General features: G+C 49.0%; 1 protein-coding gene across 5 annotated transcripts in view; it reads left to right on the forward strand.

Annotated features, from left to right (window-relative positions):
- The first annotated feature begins 8647 nt into the window (after positions 1–8647).
- Positions 8648–16027, forward strand: part of ANAPC1 (anaphase promoting complex subunit 1) — a 68235-nt gene continuing 60855 nt past the window's right edge. For 3 of the 5 annotated variants that reach the window (XM_037896332.2, XM_037896335.2, XM_037896336.2), the window contains exons 1-5: positions 8648–8793; positions 11657–11893; positions 13644–13805; positions 14318–14369; positions 15443–15546. In XM_037896332.2, coding sequence (XP_037752260.1) covers positions 11681–11893; positions 13644–13805; positions 14318–14369; positions 15443–15546 — 531 coding nt within the window. In that variant the 5' untranslated portion in view covers positions 8648–8793; positions 11657–11680. Of the gene's footprint in view, positions 8794–9647; positions 9668–11656; positions 11894–12221; positions 13372–13643; positions 13806–14317; positions 14370–15442; positions 15547–16027 lie in introns of those variants that run through there. The other 2 variants (XM_037896334.2, XM_037896337.2) reach the window with 2 other exon arrangements.

A 16027-nucleotide genomic window follows, 5' to 3' on the forward strand; every position in this document is an offset into this window, starting at 1 on the left:
AAGGTGGGGAGTAGGTTGTGTCATGGAACCTGGAGGGTGGGGGAAGATTGGGACTGGTTGGACAAAGGGACTGGGAGCCAAGGGTGGGAGATGGGCAGAGGAGACCGGGACTGACTGGGCAAGGTGACTAGGAGCCATACAGGCAAATGGGGAGGACTCGGAGTGTTTGGGTGGGAGAGACTGAGATTGGATGAGAGGTCAGGTGCAGGGGGGCTGGGACTGGCTGGGAAGGAAGAGTGGGACAAAGAGTTGGGGGGAGCATTGAGACTGGACAAGGAGCCTGGGCAGGAAGACAGGGACTGGGGGGCAGGGGGGATGGGAAACATGGGTGTGCAGTGACAGGAGGCCATGGGAGGGGAAGCAGCGAAAGATCAGATGGGGAATTGTGAGGTGAGAACTGGAGCTGACTGGGCAAGGAGACTAGGACTGGGATGAGAAGTCCAAGGAGTAGAGACTGGGACTGGCTAGCTGTGGAGGATGGGACTCAGACATGGAGCCAAGGGTGGGAAAGAGACAGGACTCGGACAGGCTGGAGGGGATGGGGCAGACGATTGCATCCCCACTCGAGCATGCTCCCCTTCAGAGTCTGGAATGGAACCCTGAACAGCAAGTGCCATAAACAATGGAACCTGTGACAGATGTTAGTTACATTGCTTAATGCACTACAGAAAGGGAACCCAAGATCCCTGAGTCTCACCCTGCCTCTGTTGTCAGCAAATATCTGTGATACCCACGTGCAAAGTGTGTGTCATCCCCCTCCAGTGTTGGTTCATAGATAGGATGACAACCTACTATTGCTATCAGTTATTCTGTTAGCTCAAGTGGCAGCGGCTATGCCATGGATCTAAAGGCCTACTGCTGATCCAGCCCTACTGCTGATCCAGCCCTACGGCTGGCCTAGGTGGGTCTCAATATGATGCCACATAATGGAATTTCTATTTTTTTTCAGTTTGCTTTTTTAAATTCTAGGAAATTACACACAAAAAGCTAAGTTAAAAGAACATTATTGAGGTTGCAAATTCAGGCACCCAAGATTTAGGAAATGCCATGATAAGATTGCCCGTGCAACCTTAACTTTGCCCCCTTGTTTGTATGTAATTAGATGACCATGTACTATTTTTGCAACAATACCCCTACCTCATTTGGTGCACATGATGGACCTTCTTTGGGGATGAATCAGGGCTTTGTAGTGAAGAAGGAATCTACAGGACCTCTCTCTACCTTATTTGTTGCAGAAGTTGGAAGATGTATAGTGAATGAGACGGGACTGTGGAAAAAGAAAGGGTGGTCTTGTGGTTAAATAATTTGAATGCTACCCTGAAAATTTGGATTCTATCCCTGCATCTGCCATTCAGTTCCTATGTGATGTTGGGCAGGTCACCTAAACCAGACTTTTCACAGGTGATCACTAATTCCTCGTTCTCTGGGCACCTGGCAAGTGCCGCATGCTGCTGAGGAGGGTGAAAAACCCCAGGGTCTCTGTCAATCTGACCTTGGGGAAAATTCCTTCCTAGCCCCAAATATGGTGATCAGTTAGACCCTGAGCATGTGGGCAAGACCCACCAGCCAGACACCTGGGAAAGAATTCACAGTAGTAACTCTGAGCCCTCCCCATCTAATGTCCCATTTCTGGTCACTGGGGATACTTGCTACTGGCTGTCATAGATGGGCCACATGCCATTGTAGGCAATCTGATCATATGATGGCCTCCATAAACTTAATAAGTTAGGGTTTTTGCCCCCACTACTCCCCTTGGAAGGCTGTTCCACAACTTCATTCCTCTGCTGGTTAGAAACCTTCATCTAATTTCAAGCCTAAACTTGTTGATGACCAGTTTATATCCATGTATTCTTGTGCCAGCATTGGCCATTAACTTACATAACTCCTCTCCATTCCTGGTGTTTGTCTCTCCGCTGTATTTAGAGAGAGCAATCATATCTCCCTCAGCCTTTCTTTGGTTAGACTGAACAAGCCAAGTTCCTTGAATCACCTTCTGTAAGGTAGGTTTTCAATTGCTCTGATCATCCTAGTAGCTCTTCTCTGCACCTGTTCCAATTGGAATTCATCTTTCTCAAACATGAGAGACCAGAACTTCACACAGTATTCCAGGTGAGGTCTCACCTGGGCCTTGTATGATGGTGGGAACACTTTCCTGTCCCCACTGGAAATACCTTGCTTGATGCACCTGAGGATTGCATTAGACTTTTTTTCATGGTCGCATCACATTGGCAGCTCATAGTCTTGTCTGGTCAGCCAATAAATGCTTCCAACTGACGCATCCCCAGCTTATAGCAAAACTTCTTGGCATTAGTCCTTAAGTGCATGACCTTGGACTTTGCACTATTAAATTTCATCCCATTTCTACTACTCCAATTTCAAGGTCAGCCAGATCTTCTTGTATAATCTGGTCCTCCTCCATTCTGGCCATACCTCCCACCTTTGCGCCATCTACAAATTTTATTTGCACACTCCCACTTTTTGTGCCAAGTTCAACAGGACTCAGGATCCTCAGGGCCAGATTTTTAAAGGTATTGAGCAGCCTTAGGGTGCAGATAGGCACATTGTGAGATTTTCAAAAGTGCCTAGGCACCTCATTCCCATTGAAATCAATCAGAGCTGGGTGCGTAGGTGCTTTGGAAATCCCACTAGGTGCTTACTGTATTTAAGTGCTGAAGGCTGGAATGTTGCTGCCATGGTAACGCAGTCCAGGGGCTGCTTTGAGTTTTTCCAGCTGCTCCGCACTTGTGTCTGAGATGCCAATATTGTTAACAAAAGCATAGAATGCAGCTTGCTAATTCAACAGACCTAAATGTTATTCATAAAGAATGACCACTGGCACAGTTCGGTGACAAAGGCACTTGGCCAGGTTTATTGCCCTCAAGACAGTCCTAGCACACCATAGGAGTTACAGGCCCAGTAACACATCAGTGCCCAGTGGTAAGGAGAGGCTCAGCCAGCAATGGAAATTTCTGCTGTCCCCTCAGGCGCACAAAGGGTTAAGGTGAGGCACCCCAATATTTATAGACTGAGACAAACAACTTCCGCACGTGTTTCAGGACACCTGCTTATTACCTCCCTTTGTATTATGCTCCAGGTGTCTTGGGCAAAACATCCTCTTATCTAGTGTTAGCTCAGGATGTCCCTGGGCTAATCTTCTGGAGTGTGTTCTCACGTACACCCAGTATCTGTTGCTGCTTAGCAGTGCCTGTGTTTTAGCTATGCTAGCAATACTTTTGCCTAAGTCATGTGTCGGACAGTGAACTTATAAACATCTGCTTTAATCCATGGCCTGACTTTGGTTCACAGCCTCTGGTTCAGGCCTCAGATCTTGCACCAGGCCCTGCGCTCCAGGTTCTCTCTCCTACACTTATCTGATCTTTAGGCTCCTAAATACTTTACTAATCTGGCCCTAAGTGCCTAAATAATTTTTGAAAATGGGACTTAGGCTCCTAAGTCACTTGGTACTTTTGAAACTTTTACCCTTAGTGCCTAATCAGTTCCCCTGTTTCCCCTGTGTAAGCCATGGGACTGCTCTCGTGTGTAAGTGTTTGCAGGGTCAGGGCCACAAGCCCCAATCCTGCTTGCTTTGCGCTCTGTGACAGACCCCCTGAAGACAGTAACATTTGTAAATGACATACTGAGCATGGGTGGGGGAAATGTCACTGCATCATTAAATGCGGACTCCAGTTAGATGCAGGTGTGTGCGCGCACAGGTCTGGAAGTGAAGACGTTAAAAATTGGTTTAGAAGCAACCCTTGGGCTTTGTCTGACTGCTGAAATGCACATGTGTTTCATAGTGCCATCGGCATAGTGCTCACAAGAATCACTGCAAGGGACTGAGTAAGAGCATCGTGGACAATTCTTTCCCGCCTAACCAAAATGTAATGCAGTGCAGTTCGTTCCAGCTCAGTTTCCTTCCTCCCTTTGCACAGGTGCTGAGAGGATGGATTTTAAGGGTTGCTACTTTGTGGGAGACAGAGGAAAAAGACTATATTTGGGAAGGGATGGTGCTACACGCAGGCGTTTGTGACATTTAATTAAGTACAATTGCACATCATTCTATCATTCTCGAAGAGCTCACTGGAACAATGACTAGTTTCATCAGAATAGTGGCTGATGTTAGCTGCCTGACATCTAGTGCTGGGAGCTGGAGATGCAATCGGGTTGTCACTATTCCGAGCATTATTCTTCCGAAAGGTCACGGGAGACCTCCGTGCATAGTCAGAAGAATTTTCAGTACGCAATACAGCACCCACCAAACCCAAGAGACTAGCCGTCTCTAGTCCCAGATAGTGGGCTACATTTTCAACTGGTGTAAATCGGTGTAGCTCAGACCTCAATGGAATTTTGCTAATTTACAGTACGTGAGATTCTCGGCATGTGTTGTGCTTCTTCTAGGGAATATCATTAAAATGCTTTGAAAATGCTACCGTTCTCCCCTGCCTGGCAGAGGAGTCTGATGGGTGTACACTTTGTTGGGAAGCCTCCTGCAGCCCTGTGACACCTTGCCCCAGTGGTGCCCCAGGGAGGTGGGCGTGGAGGAAAGCCCCACGAAGCCAGATAGTGGTGTGTGGGGTTTGAAGGGGTTCTGTTTGACTGCAAGTCTAGTCAGATTTTTTAAAAAAGTGATGAGTAGTTTTGGTCCTAGACCTGCCTCTGAATTCCCCTGCCAATTTGCAAGTACATTTTCCTGTTTGGAAAATGTTTTTCCTTCCTACATTGCAGGGTAAAAGACCCACACAAATGGGAGAACCTGACTGTGGCCCCAATCCAGCCCTGAGCTTCTCATGGGTAGACTTCTGCACATGCATGGAGCTAGGCTGCAATTAATGGGGCTCTGTGCTGCCACCAGCCCCCTCCCCCCCCGCCACAAAGCCTGTTGAAGAAGTGTGGAAATATACTCAGGTGACTTAGTCCCATAGGGTTTGTCTACACTGCAATGTAAGCCCAGGGGTAGTAGAACTCGAGTTAGCAAACCTTGGGTTTGTTAACCTAGGACTTGAGCATCTACGCTCATTCATAACCCCAAGTTAGGAATTGTTGAACCCTGGGTCCCAACCTGGAGCTTCTGCATCTGCACTGTATTATGCAGGCCTGGGGCCAATCACCCATCTCCCAGAGTTCCTAGCGCCCCCACAAAATGTGGCTGCTCTAGCCCTTTGTTCGTGGGGCAGTGTGGGAAAACTGGACTGTCCACCACACTTGACTGTCCAGAGGACAATGAAAGTCGGCCTGTGGGATATGTTGGCAGACACCCAGAGCAGAGTCCAGTGAGGCTGCGTCCACACTGCAAAGCAATAGGGCTGGGATCTGGGTCCTGGCCTGACTCAGGCTTAGACCCTCCACCCTGGTGGGTCCTGGAATTCTGGGTCCATGCGATTTGTGTGTAGATGGAAGGGGGGTTAGGCCTGAGCCTGAGTTCGAACCCTGGGCTTACATTGCAGTGCAGACATGAGAGTTCAGTAGTGCTGTTTGCAGTTCTGGGGCCGAGCTGACTGCACAGAGGAGACAATGAAACTGACTATACACAATGTGCTGTCAAATGCTAAAAGTAAACCAATGGGAAAAATAAAGAAAATCCATGTCTCTAACCTCTCTCCTATAAAACAAATGAGGAGTACTTGTGGCACCTTAGAAACTAACACATTTATTTGGCCATAAGCTTTCGTGGGCTAAAACCCACTTCATCAGATGCATGCAGTGGAAAATACAGTAGAAAGATATACATACACAGAGAACATATCTTTCTACTGCATTTTCCACTGCATGCATCCGATGAAGTGGGTTTTAGCCCACGAAAGCTTATCCCCAAATAAATCTGTTAGTCTCTAAGGTGCCACAAGGACTCCTTGTTTTTTTTTTTGCTGATACAGACTAACACGGCTACCCCTCTGAAACCTCTCTCTTATAGTAATTTAGGGGTCAGTTTCAGCAATTAGAGGTAAAAACAATTGTAGAAAGAAGTATGATTTGTAAGTTAACTATGTTATTTCAAGTCCCATTGTTGTATGCAGGATTGTTGTAGCCGTGTGAAGAGCTCTGTGAAAGCTCGAAAGTTTGTCTCTCTCATTAGCAGAAGTTGGTCCAATAAAAGCTATTACTTCACGCACCTTGCCTCTCTCTTTGAAATCCCAGCATACATTTCAGAGTCCCAGCTGGCAGTGCCTCTGTAAGCTATAGTACTGAGTCCAGCTGGGCTCAGCACCTTAAAAAGGGATCAGGTTACACTCATGACAAGTTTCAGAGTAACAGCCGTGTTAGTCTGTATTCGCAAAAAGAAAAGGAGTACTTGTGGCACCTTAGAGACTAACCAATTTATTTGAGCATAAGCTTTCGTGAGCTACAGCTCACTTCATCGGACAAGGAAAGGCATGAGTCTATTGTGTTGAAAGTACAGGACACATAAGAATGGCCTTGTTTATATTGTATTTTTGATTGGCTATTGCTTATCTGGAGTTTAATTGTAGAGCTGCCTGACAGGAATATGGATGAAAACGTTGCTGGCTTGCTTGAAAGAGAACTAGGCAAACAAACTGGAAAACCTAGAGAAGGATCTTTGCTTAACAGGGATTTCTTATAAATTTTCTCTTCAGATGCTCCGCCTCCACTTCTGCCGCTAGGGAACAGCATTTGAGACACTCCTTGTAGTGGCTGTTTCTTGACATATGAACTTATTGGCTGCACACTGTATGATTGTTGTCATGTAGGGCGCTATTACACAGCAGTTCAGAATGCACAATCATGACTCTGTGGATCAATCACTTGATGAAAACAACTTGTCCTGTTGAAGGTGAATGAAATCCTAAAAGGCATGACAGAGGAGTAGTTCAATATGGCTGTGATGAGGGATCGTGACACTCATGAGACTTTCAGTGATTTGAACATTACAGGGGAACTGAGACTGGAGACACTAACGTAGCAGACTGGAATTGGGACTGTAGGAAACAGAGGAGAAATCTTCAAGGAAATGAAAATGTATTTATCTAAAGTTATCATCCCAGTCTGGGCTGTGGTCCAAGGACAGCTCTGAAACAACTTCTGGCCCCATCAAAGACAAGACATGGCACGAGACAGACCCCTGTTATGATATGGTCTGACCATTTTTATCTGCTCAAAAAACAAAGCTCAAAGCAAGAAGCTTCAAAGATGAATGAAGTGCACAGAGAGCTGATGCCTTGAGGCAATGAACTGAAACAAAGGGATGCAGAAATGCCAAAGCAAAAGAAATAAAGCCTTGGCCAGAGGAGCAGATTTCTTTGGAGGCCTCCAGAGTGCAGAGAACAGCACCTCAGCAGTGCTCCCAGGGCAGTGGCAATTGAAAGGCAGAGGACATCAACTAAACAGTAAGAACAGGAGCTCTGTAGAAGGCAGGGAAGGAAACAAATGGAGAAGGATACTCAAAGCAGGTGAGACACTGAGTGAGGGCTAGCGAGGTATAGCTCCTATGGGGAGCTCCTTTAGCTGATAGCAGTCAGGAAGGAGTTGATTTGAAGGATCCACAGGCAGCAGACACAGTCCTGGGTGGCACACAGCGTGACCAATGGGGCATAATTCATATCCCGACCTGCTGCTGCTGCCCTTGTGGCAGTGGTTTGGACTCCTCTTTGAGAAGTGCTAATGCACATGAGGGGAAAAAGCCTCTCTGTGGTTCTTCAGAGTCTCCTGCTTTCAATTAAAAAAGAAGTGAGTGTCTCAGTATTACTGACCACAGGGGTTAAAAAATTATGAGTTTTAAAAACAACAACAAAACTTTGGATTCCTTTTATTTGCCTCCTGCTGTCAGCCATGAGGGCAAGAAACTTCTGTATTTATTTTCAAATGAGAGATGAGTTTCTCCTGTAATCACAGAACTCCAGGAGCTGGGGCTTTAAGAAAACCACAAAGCATGATGAGACTCGCAATAAAACCGAGAGTTGGCCGCTAGCTATTATGGCTCCAGAAAAAACCTGGAAAATGTGCTCCAGTGTAATGGACGCGAGTTCGGGGAGAGCCTGGGAGGACAGTGTGACTTGCCCTGTTCATTGTCAGGAGCGCTAAATCGGATGACAGTGAGGATACTCTAAATGTCAGCGTAATGAATTATTTCACTGCCCATCCAAACACATTAGGAAGGAGAGGCAGAGCCCCAGGGAGATGGACAGACTTGCTGCGAGTGCCTGCTCATTTCAGGCAACCCTGTCACAACCCCGGGGGCTAGAGGGCGGGTGTGACGGGTTTCATTCTTCTGAGGGTGGGGAATCAGCTTTCAAAAAAGGCGGGAAACGCCGGTTTAAGGACCAACGGGGGAAATCTGAGGGAAATCTCGGGACAGGAGCGCAAGCCCCACCTGTGCGACTCCTGCGGAGGGACCGCCTGGGGCATGACTGCTGCAGCGAGCCGGATCTGCTCCGCTCCGGAAGCCGGACCCGCGGGACGGCAGACACGGCCCGTGGCGGCGGCGGTGACGGCGGCGGTGTGCCCTCCGCCGCGGGAAATCTCCAGCGACCGCTTCGGCAGCTCCCACCGCGTCCCCGGGGAGGTGCCGGCCCAGGTTCCCGTGTGCCCTGGATACTCCCCGCCGCCACGGGGACGGCACCCGCTCCTCCTCCCGCCCCGCCCCGCCCCGCGCCCCGCGCCGCGCCGCGAGACAGGCCGCCGGGCCGGGCGCCGCGGGGGGTGATGGGAGTTCCAAAATGGCCGCGCCCGTGTGAGGAGTCGCTGGGCGTCGCGCTGCGCTGCCGGAGACACACGGGGAAGAGCCGCAGGAGCCGGACTCGCCGCCGCCCGCCCGACCGCCCTTCCCGTGTCACGCAGGTTCGTTCCGCCCCGCGCCGGGACCTGCCAGCCAGACGGGACAGACCCCCCCCCGCGACACCGACCGTGCCCCTCCCCAGCCCCCCCGAGAGAGACTGACCGTGCCCCGCGCGTGCCCCCCCGGCCCCCCCCCCGAGAGAGACCGACCGTGCCCCGCGCGTGCCCCCCCGGCCCCCCCCCCCGAGAGAGACCGACCGTGCCCCGCGCGTGTCCCCCCGGCCCCCCCCCCCGAGAGAGACCGACCGTGCCCCGCGCGTGTCCCCCCGGCCCCCCCCCCCCGAGAGACCGACCGTGCTCCGCGCGGGCCCCCCCGGCCCCCCCCCCCCGAGAGAGACCGACCGTGCCCCGCGCGTGCCCCCCCCGGCCCCCCCCGAGAGAGACCGACCGTGCCCCGCGCGTGCCCCCCCCGGCCCCCCCCCGAGAGAGACCGACCGTGCCCCGCGCGTGTCCCCCCGGCCCCCCCCCCGAGAGAGACCGACCGTGCTCCGCGCGGGCCCCCCCGATCCCCCCCCGAGAGAGACCGACCGTGCCCCGCGCGTGCCCCCCCCCGGCCCCCCCCGAGAGAGACCGACCGTGCCCCGCGCGTGCCCCCCCCCGGCCCCCCCCGAGAGAGACCGACCGTGCCCCGCGCGTGCCCCCCCGGCCCCCCCCCCGAGAGAGACCGACCGTGCCCCGCGCGTGCCCCCCCGGCCCCCCCCCGAGAGAGACCGACCGTGCCCCGCGCGTGCCCCCCCGGCCCCCCCCCCGAGAGAGACCGACCGTGCCCCGCGCGTGCCCCCCCGGCCCCCCCCCGAGAGAGACCGACCGTGCCCCGCGCGTGTCCCCCCGGCCCCCCCCCCCGAGAGAGACCGACCGCCCTTCCCGTGTCACGCAGGTTCGTGCCCCCCCCCCCCGCGCCGGGACTTGCCAGCCAGACGGGACAGACCCCCCCCCCCCCCCCGCGACACCGACCGTGCCCCCCCGGCCCCCCCCCGAGAGAAAGAGACCGACCGTGCCCCGCGCGTGCCCCCCGAGAAAAGAGACCGACCGTGCCCCGCGCGTGCCCCCCGAGAGAAAGAGACCGACCGCGCCCTGTGCGTGCCCCCCGACCCCCCCGAGAGAAAGAGACCGACCGTGCCCCCCCCACCCCAAGAGACTGACCGTGCCCTGCGTGTGCCCCCCCGAGACAGAGAGAGAGAGACACCGACCGTGCCCCGAGCGTCCCCCCCTGTCCTGAGAGAGACTGACCGTGCCCCCCTGCCCGGAGAGACCAACCATGCCCCATGTGTGCCCCCCCCAATCCCTGAGGGACTGACTGTGCCCCCCCACCCCAAGAGAGAGACCGTGCCCTGCCTGTGCCCCCCGAGAGAGAGACCGACCGTGCCCCGCGTGTGCCCCCCCGCCTGAGTGAGACTGTGCCCTGCCTGTTTTTAAAAAACTCTCATATTTGTTGCTGAATATTTTAAAGGTATATCTTATCTCTGTGAGCGGCAGCGAAACTGATCAGATTTGTGTCACTTTCATTCTGCTGCTGTGAGGGAAACCCAGGGCATCAGCAGAGGCAGACGCTGGAACTATTTGCAGGAGAAGAGGATGATAGCATGGGGCTCTTGTTGTGTTAGGTGCTGCACAAACCTACATGAAAATGTGGTTCCTGTCCCAGAAAGCTTACAATACACCCGATATTTATTAATCAGAGTCTCCTATAAAAGATGGTGCCTCCAAACTAGAACCAGGCACTGCATCTTGGTAGGAATCCCAGCAACTGCGGGAAGATGGGGCTGGGCTTCTTACTAGCACTGTTCCCCTTTTAGTGTAGAGGTAAGGGGAGTACTGCTGGGTAGGTGCCTTACAGACTTCTCAAGCCTTGTTCCTATGCGCTAGTTCTTCGTGAGAATTAGCCATCTAAGTCAAGTCTGAAATTGTTAGAACACGTCACTTTGACTTGCGTGTTCACGGGCCAAGGGTGTCGTCGCTTTATCTGAAAAGCAGAAAAGCACTCCATTCTGCAAAGCCTCATAACTAGTTCTGGTGTGAAAAATACAATGGAGAAAGACCTTTGAAAAAAGGTACGGGCCGAAAATCCTGGCTTATAATGGAAATTACCTTCTAGCTTTGATTATGGAGACATTACTGTGACTCAGTCATTACTGAAGCTAAAATAAAATTAGGCCAATGAATGTTTCTGTGTTTGAATGGTTGCTTGCCTCTGACTTTACATACCTCACAGCTTTTAAAATACCTGCACGTAGCAAAACACAAGATCATTGGGTAGGAATTTGCAGAGGCCTTCAGATGCCGCAGTGATAGGAGTCTTATACTTAGGGCTTGTCTTCGCTTAAAATGCAACAGCACTTCAGTGAGGACACTACCTATGTCTACCCCTCGGTGTAGGTACTCCACCTCCCCAAGAGGTGGTAGCTTTCTCCTGTAGGCCTAGCGCTGTCTACACCAGGGGGGAGGTCAGCTAACTGTGTTCCTCAGGGGTGTGGATTTGTCACTTCCTGAGTGACATAGTTCCACTGACCTAATTTCCTATTGTAGACCAGGCCTTAGAAACATAGCTACCACTAGAATTAAAATCAGTTGAAATCATCTTAATTGTTTTCCTTCTCTTGTCCTCACCCCTTAATATTAGTAGACTGAGTTTTGGCATTATAAAGGAGATGCAAGTTAAAATAGAAATAACTGATAACATTACCTATTAGAATTACACACTACAAGCAATAAAAGACTTTGAACCATTATATTTATTTATTTGTTTTTAATGAAAATTAAGTTTTATATAGAAAAGTTTGATTGCAATATGTAATAAGGGTAAGTCGCATGCTTTACAGCTTATAAATGGCCATTGAGACAGACCAGTGTTCTGTTTTTGCTTCAGAAATAATGTTGATATTTGGAACCCATGTCGAACAACTATGAAGAGAGGGTAACGATGATAGCAGCAGGGGATTTGCAGGAGTTTGTTCCTTTTGGCCGTGACCACTGCAAGCACCACCCTAATGCCCTGAACCTTCAACTTCGGCAGCTGCAGCCAGCCTCTGAGCTATGGTCCTCTGATGGAGCTGCTGGTTTGGTGGGATCCCTTCAGGAGGTTACAATCCATGAAAAACAGAAGGTAAAGTTGTGTGTCCTGATTCAGCATTTATTTTAGTCATTAAAATAGACACTTGAATATTAGAAAAAGAGCTGGAGCAAAATGTCTTTAGTAAACTATGTGCACAATGACAGGTTTCAGAGTAGCAGCCGTGTTAGTCTGTATTCGCAAAAAGAAAAGGAGAACTTGTGGCACCTTAGAGACTAACCAATTTATTTGAGCATAAGCTTTCGTGAGCTACAGCCCACTTCATCGGATGCATACAGTATGCATCCGATGAAGTGAGCTGTAGCTCACGAAAGCTTATGCTCAAATAAATTGGTTAGTCTCTAAGGTGCCACAAGTACTCCTTTTCTGTGTGCACAATATGTCCTGAAATGAGGCAATGCTAGACTTATGCAATCCTCTCCAAGAGAAAAATGGAATAGTGGATTGTATTCTTCAAGCAGTTTATGAATTAAAAAGAGAGAGCACACTCTAATGCACTATTTCCCTTCTGTGGGTATAAAAAGGTATTGATATTTTGACTTGCTATTATATGGCCCACGTCAGCAAAATGGTTAAATGCCTGCCTAACTATAAGCAGCTGTGTAGTCCCATTGCAGTATTGCCAGCCTCAAGAGATCAAGATTCATGAGTCAGACCCCAAAAATCATGGATTGGCCGAAAAAACAAAACCCTGACTGTCACATCTTCCCATCTCTTACCCAGAAGCTAATTCTGCTCCTCAACCTCCAGATCAATTCTGTCCCCCAGTCTCCACCTCGGTTCAGTCCCTCCTTCAGCCCCCCAGGTTCACGTTTACTCCTGAGGCTCCTCACCCAGGTCTGGGAGGTGCTGCACTGGGGTTCCTATTCAGCCTTGCAGGCAGGGGGAGCATCTTCAGGGGCTCTTCACCCCACCCTGTCCCTAGGCTGGGTGTTGCAGGGAGGAGCAGAGGAGCCTTCCTTGTTGCTCACAGGAGGCTGAGCTGCAGGCTTTTTCTGCTCCCTCATGCCCTCCTGTGAAATGGCGTCAGGTTGCAGGAGAGGGAGCTTTTCAATCAGCAGCTCTGGTGATTCTGCCCCAGGATGTGGGGAAGGCAGCCAGTCAGAGGGGTTCCACCCCAGGTAAGGCTCTAAGCTGCTAATTCACATGAGGACTGGAGCTTCTCACATCATTGCCAGGCTCGTTCCAGCCCCGCTCAAATCCTGTCACAGCGCGCACACACACATCAGGAAAAATTGTTTGTGTGACAGGTTTGTGATATGATTGTTGTTCTACTCTGATCAGGATTCAGGCAAATGCACTGAGGACTGCAGACTTCCCTCCAGCTCACTTTAAAAAAAAAAAAAAAAAAAAAAAAAAAAGCCATGCAAAGACAGCCCAAGCACACCATGAACAAAGCAGGAAAATCGAGTGGGTTTCCTGACAGAAGGTTCCTGAGGTGTCTTCCTGGTTGGATTTTCTGTTAGTGTGGAGCAAGGATAGTAGACACAGCACTCCCCGATAAACAGAAGGTTGTCTGTGTTCTCCGTCTGGCACACTAGATTTGATCTCGTATCCGGTTGTGAGTTCAGATTTTTCTCTGTGTGTGGAATATTTTTTTTAAAACAGGGAAAACTAGAAGTTGAAACAAAAATCCAGTCTGCTCTGCAATGTCGCCCCAAATCTTGATTTGATTAATTTATAAAATAAAGTTATGCCACCCTTTCAGATCACACTAGCTTTGAGTCTATCAGCCCACCACTGAGAGGAAGTTGTGACTTTTTTTAATCCTCTTGGTTTTCAGGAAAGTTGGCTTTTAAGGAGAGGTGTCAGTGATGTTGGAGAAGAAGTGGAATATGATGAAGAACTGTATGTGGCTGGCAATATGGTCATTTGGAGCAAAGGAAGTAAAAGCCAAGCATCTGCTGTTTATAAGGCTTTCACTGTTGACAGCCCTGTTCTACAGGTATGAACTCTGAAATTCTAGCCATTGAATGGCTGCATATTAGTTAATCCAGTGGTTCCCAAACTTGGTCCGCCGCTTGTGCAGGGAAAGCCCCTGCCGGGCCGGGCCGGTTTGTTTACCTGCCGTGTCCGCAGGTTTGTCCGTGGTTCGCTGCTGCAGGCCAATGGGAGCTGTGGGAAGCTGCGCGGGCCGAGGGACGTACTGGCTGCCACTTCCAGCACCTCCCATTAGCCTGGAGCAGCGAACCGCGGCCACTGTGAGCCGCGATTGGCCGAACATGCGGACGTGGCAGGTAAACAAACCAGCCCGGCCCGTCAGGGGCTTTCCCTGCACAAGCAGCAGAACGAGTTTGGGAACCACTGAGCTAATCAATACTAGTCAACTGAAATGTGGCTTAAAACCTCTCTTGGAGCAGGGGGATATTCCGTTACAACTTAAAATTAAAAAAGAGAATTTGGTATTAATACCAGCTTGTCTTTCATAAGTAACTGCATAATATTTTTGGTTTTTAGGCTTTGTGGTGTGATTTCACTGTAAGACAGGAAAAATCTGAGAAAGTTGACAGTAAGTTTCATTCATATTTTACTTTACTGCCAAAGTACTATTTTATCTGAGTTTAATTTTCTTGATTTGGGAAGTGTTGTAGTAATTGAGATGGGATATATGGGCCAAAGGTGTTAAACAAGGTCTGGGGCTTGATATGGACACTTCAGGCTGCTTGACACCATGGCAAACACACCTTTTAAAATCCTTTTATTAAAGATACAGAAAAGAGGGAAAAACAGTTAAAGCATTTGAAATGTAAAGTATTAAGTAAGGCTTTCATTGTACCAACATCCCTTGTTTCCTTTCCCTTTGGCTGTAGACCGATTTTAGAAGGAAAAGCCCCTTGTCTGACAGTCTCTTAGACGGTATCAGAGATAGTTATAACTGTCATTCCAATTAGCATTTTGGGATTCAGCTGGAGCTGGTAGGGGTGACAGTGTTGTCTGGGTCCCTCTCTCTCTCTCTGGCCCATTCTGGTCAGGTGACCACTCAGGATCAGGATGATGAAGGCCTGGTGTCCAGGAAATGGTGGAGGGGTGATAGCTATGATGGTGTAGCTCACTCCAGTAGCCTCTGTCTGCTCTTTCTGTCTGTTCTTCTTTTTGTTCTTGTGGGTTTTTTTCCCCATACTTTCCCCACAAAATCTCTTTCACGTAAGGACCCAAAAGGGAGTGATGGGTGGAATAGCCCATCCTCTCATTATCTGGTCACCAATTAAATCTAATATCTAACATACCAGTTCGACTCATTAACGTCTGGCTCCACATCTCCTGTTTTTAAAAAGCATAATTTCAGTCCTTGAATCTTATTAACTTGAGCCTTTTGTTTAGACTAATTCAATTAGTCTATCTCTCTTCTTACTTTTTCCCATCAACATTTATTGTTAGAGGTTATTGTAAGGTCTTATGAACTGTTACATACTTTTTACAGTTACACTCACAATTTGGGTAAATTTGTAGGCCCACTTATGACAACAGAAGTTAACCAACCATTTTAGAATTGCACAGCTAATAACAAAAGTCCCTACTTTGTGTATAGAGAAACTTGATGGTAGAGCTAAAAATTATTTTTGTGTTCTTCCCCAATTTCAGATAGTGATGAAATAGTAGAAAAATGTATCTGCATATTGCAAAGCTCCTGCATAAATGTTCATAGTATAGAAGGAAAGGATTACATTGCTTCCTTACCTTTTCAGGTAAGTATTTTCTTTTCTAAATGTTCTCATTTATTTTAATGTGCATGTCGTTGTTGTGTGTGTTGTAGTAGTTGTTCCTCATTTGTCTTTTGGTGTGGATGGTGCTTGAAACATAGCTATAATCTAGTAATCCTTGGTGTGAATTTTTAATAATTGTACTAACAAGTGAGGGTGTGACAAAGCAGAAGTGGGTATGGCTTAGTGGATTGGATGTTGGACTGAGACTTGGAAGACTTTTTTCTATTCCTTATTCTAACCTGCAAAAAAAAAAAAGCCAGACTCTGTGAAGCCCACTATGAACAATGTTATTGCCAGTCTATTTTACATGGAAGATACTCGGATACTACAATGATGGGTCACAGTACAAAACCTTTAGATAGAGGCCAAAATTTTCATATAAGTCAGAAAATATGGCTTTTTTGCATATTTCTCTTGAGCCGCTGTCAGTCTAACACTAATCAAATGACCTATACTCTTGTTC

Source organism: Chelonia mydas, chromosome 3 (genome assembly GCF_015237465.2).
Source record: "Chelonia mydas isolate rCheMyd1 chromosome 3, rCheMyd1.pri.v2, whole genome shotgun sequence".
In the NCBI taxonomy this organism is placed as follows: domain Eukaryota; kingdom Metazoa; phylum Chordata; order Testudines; family Cheloniidae; genus Chelonia; species Chelonia mydas.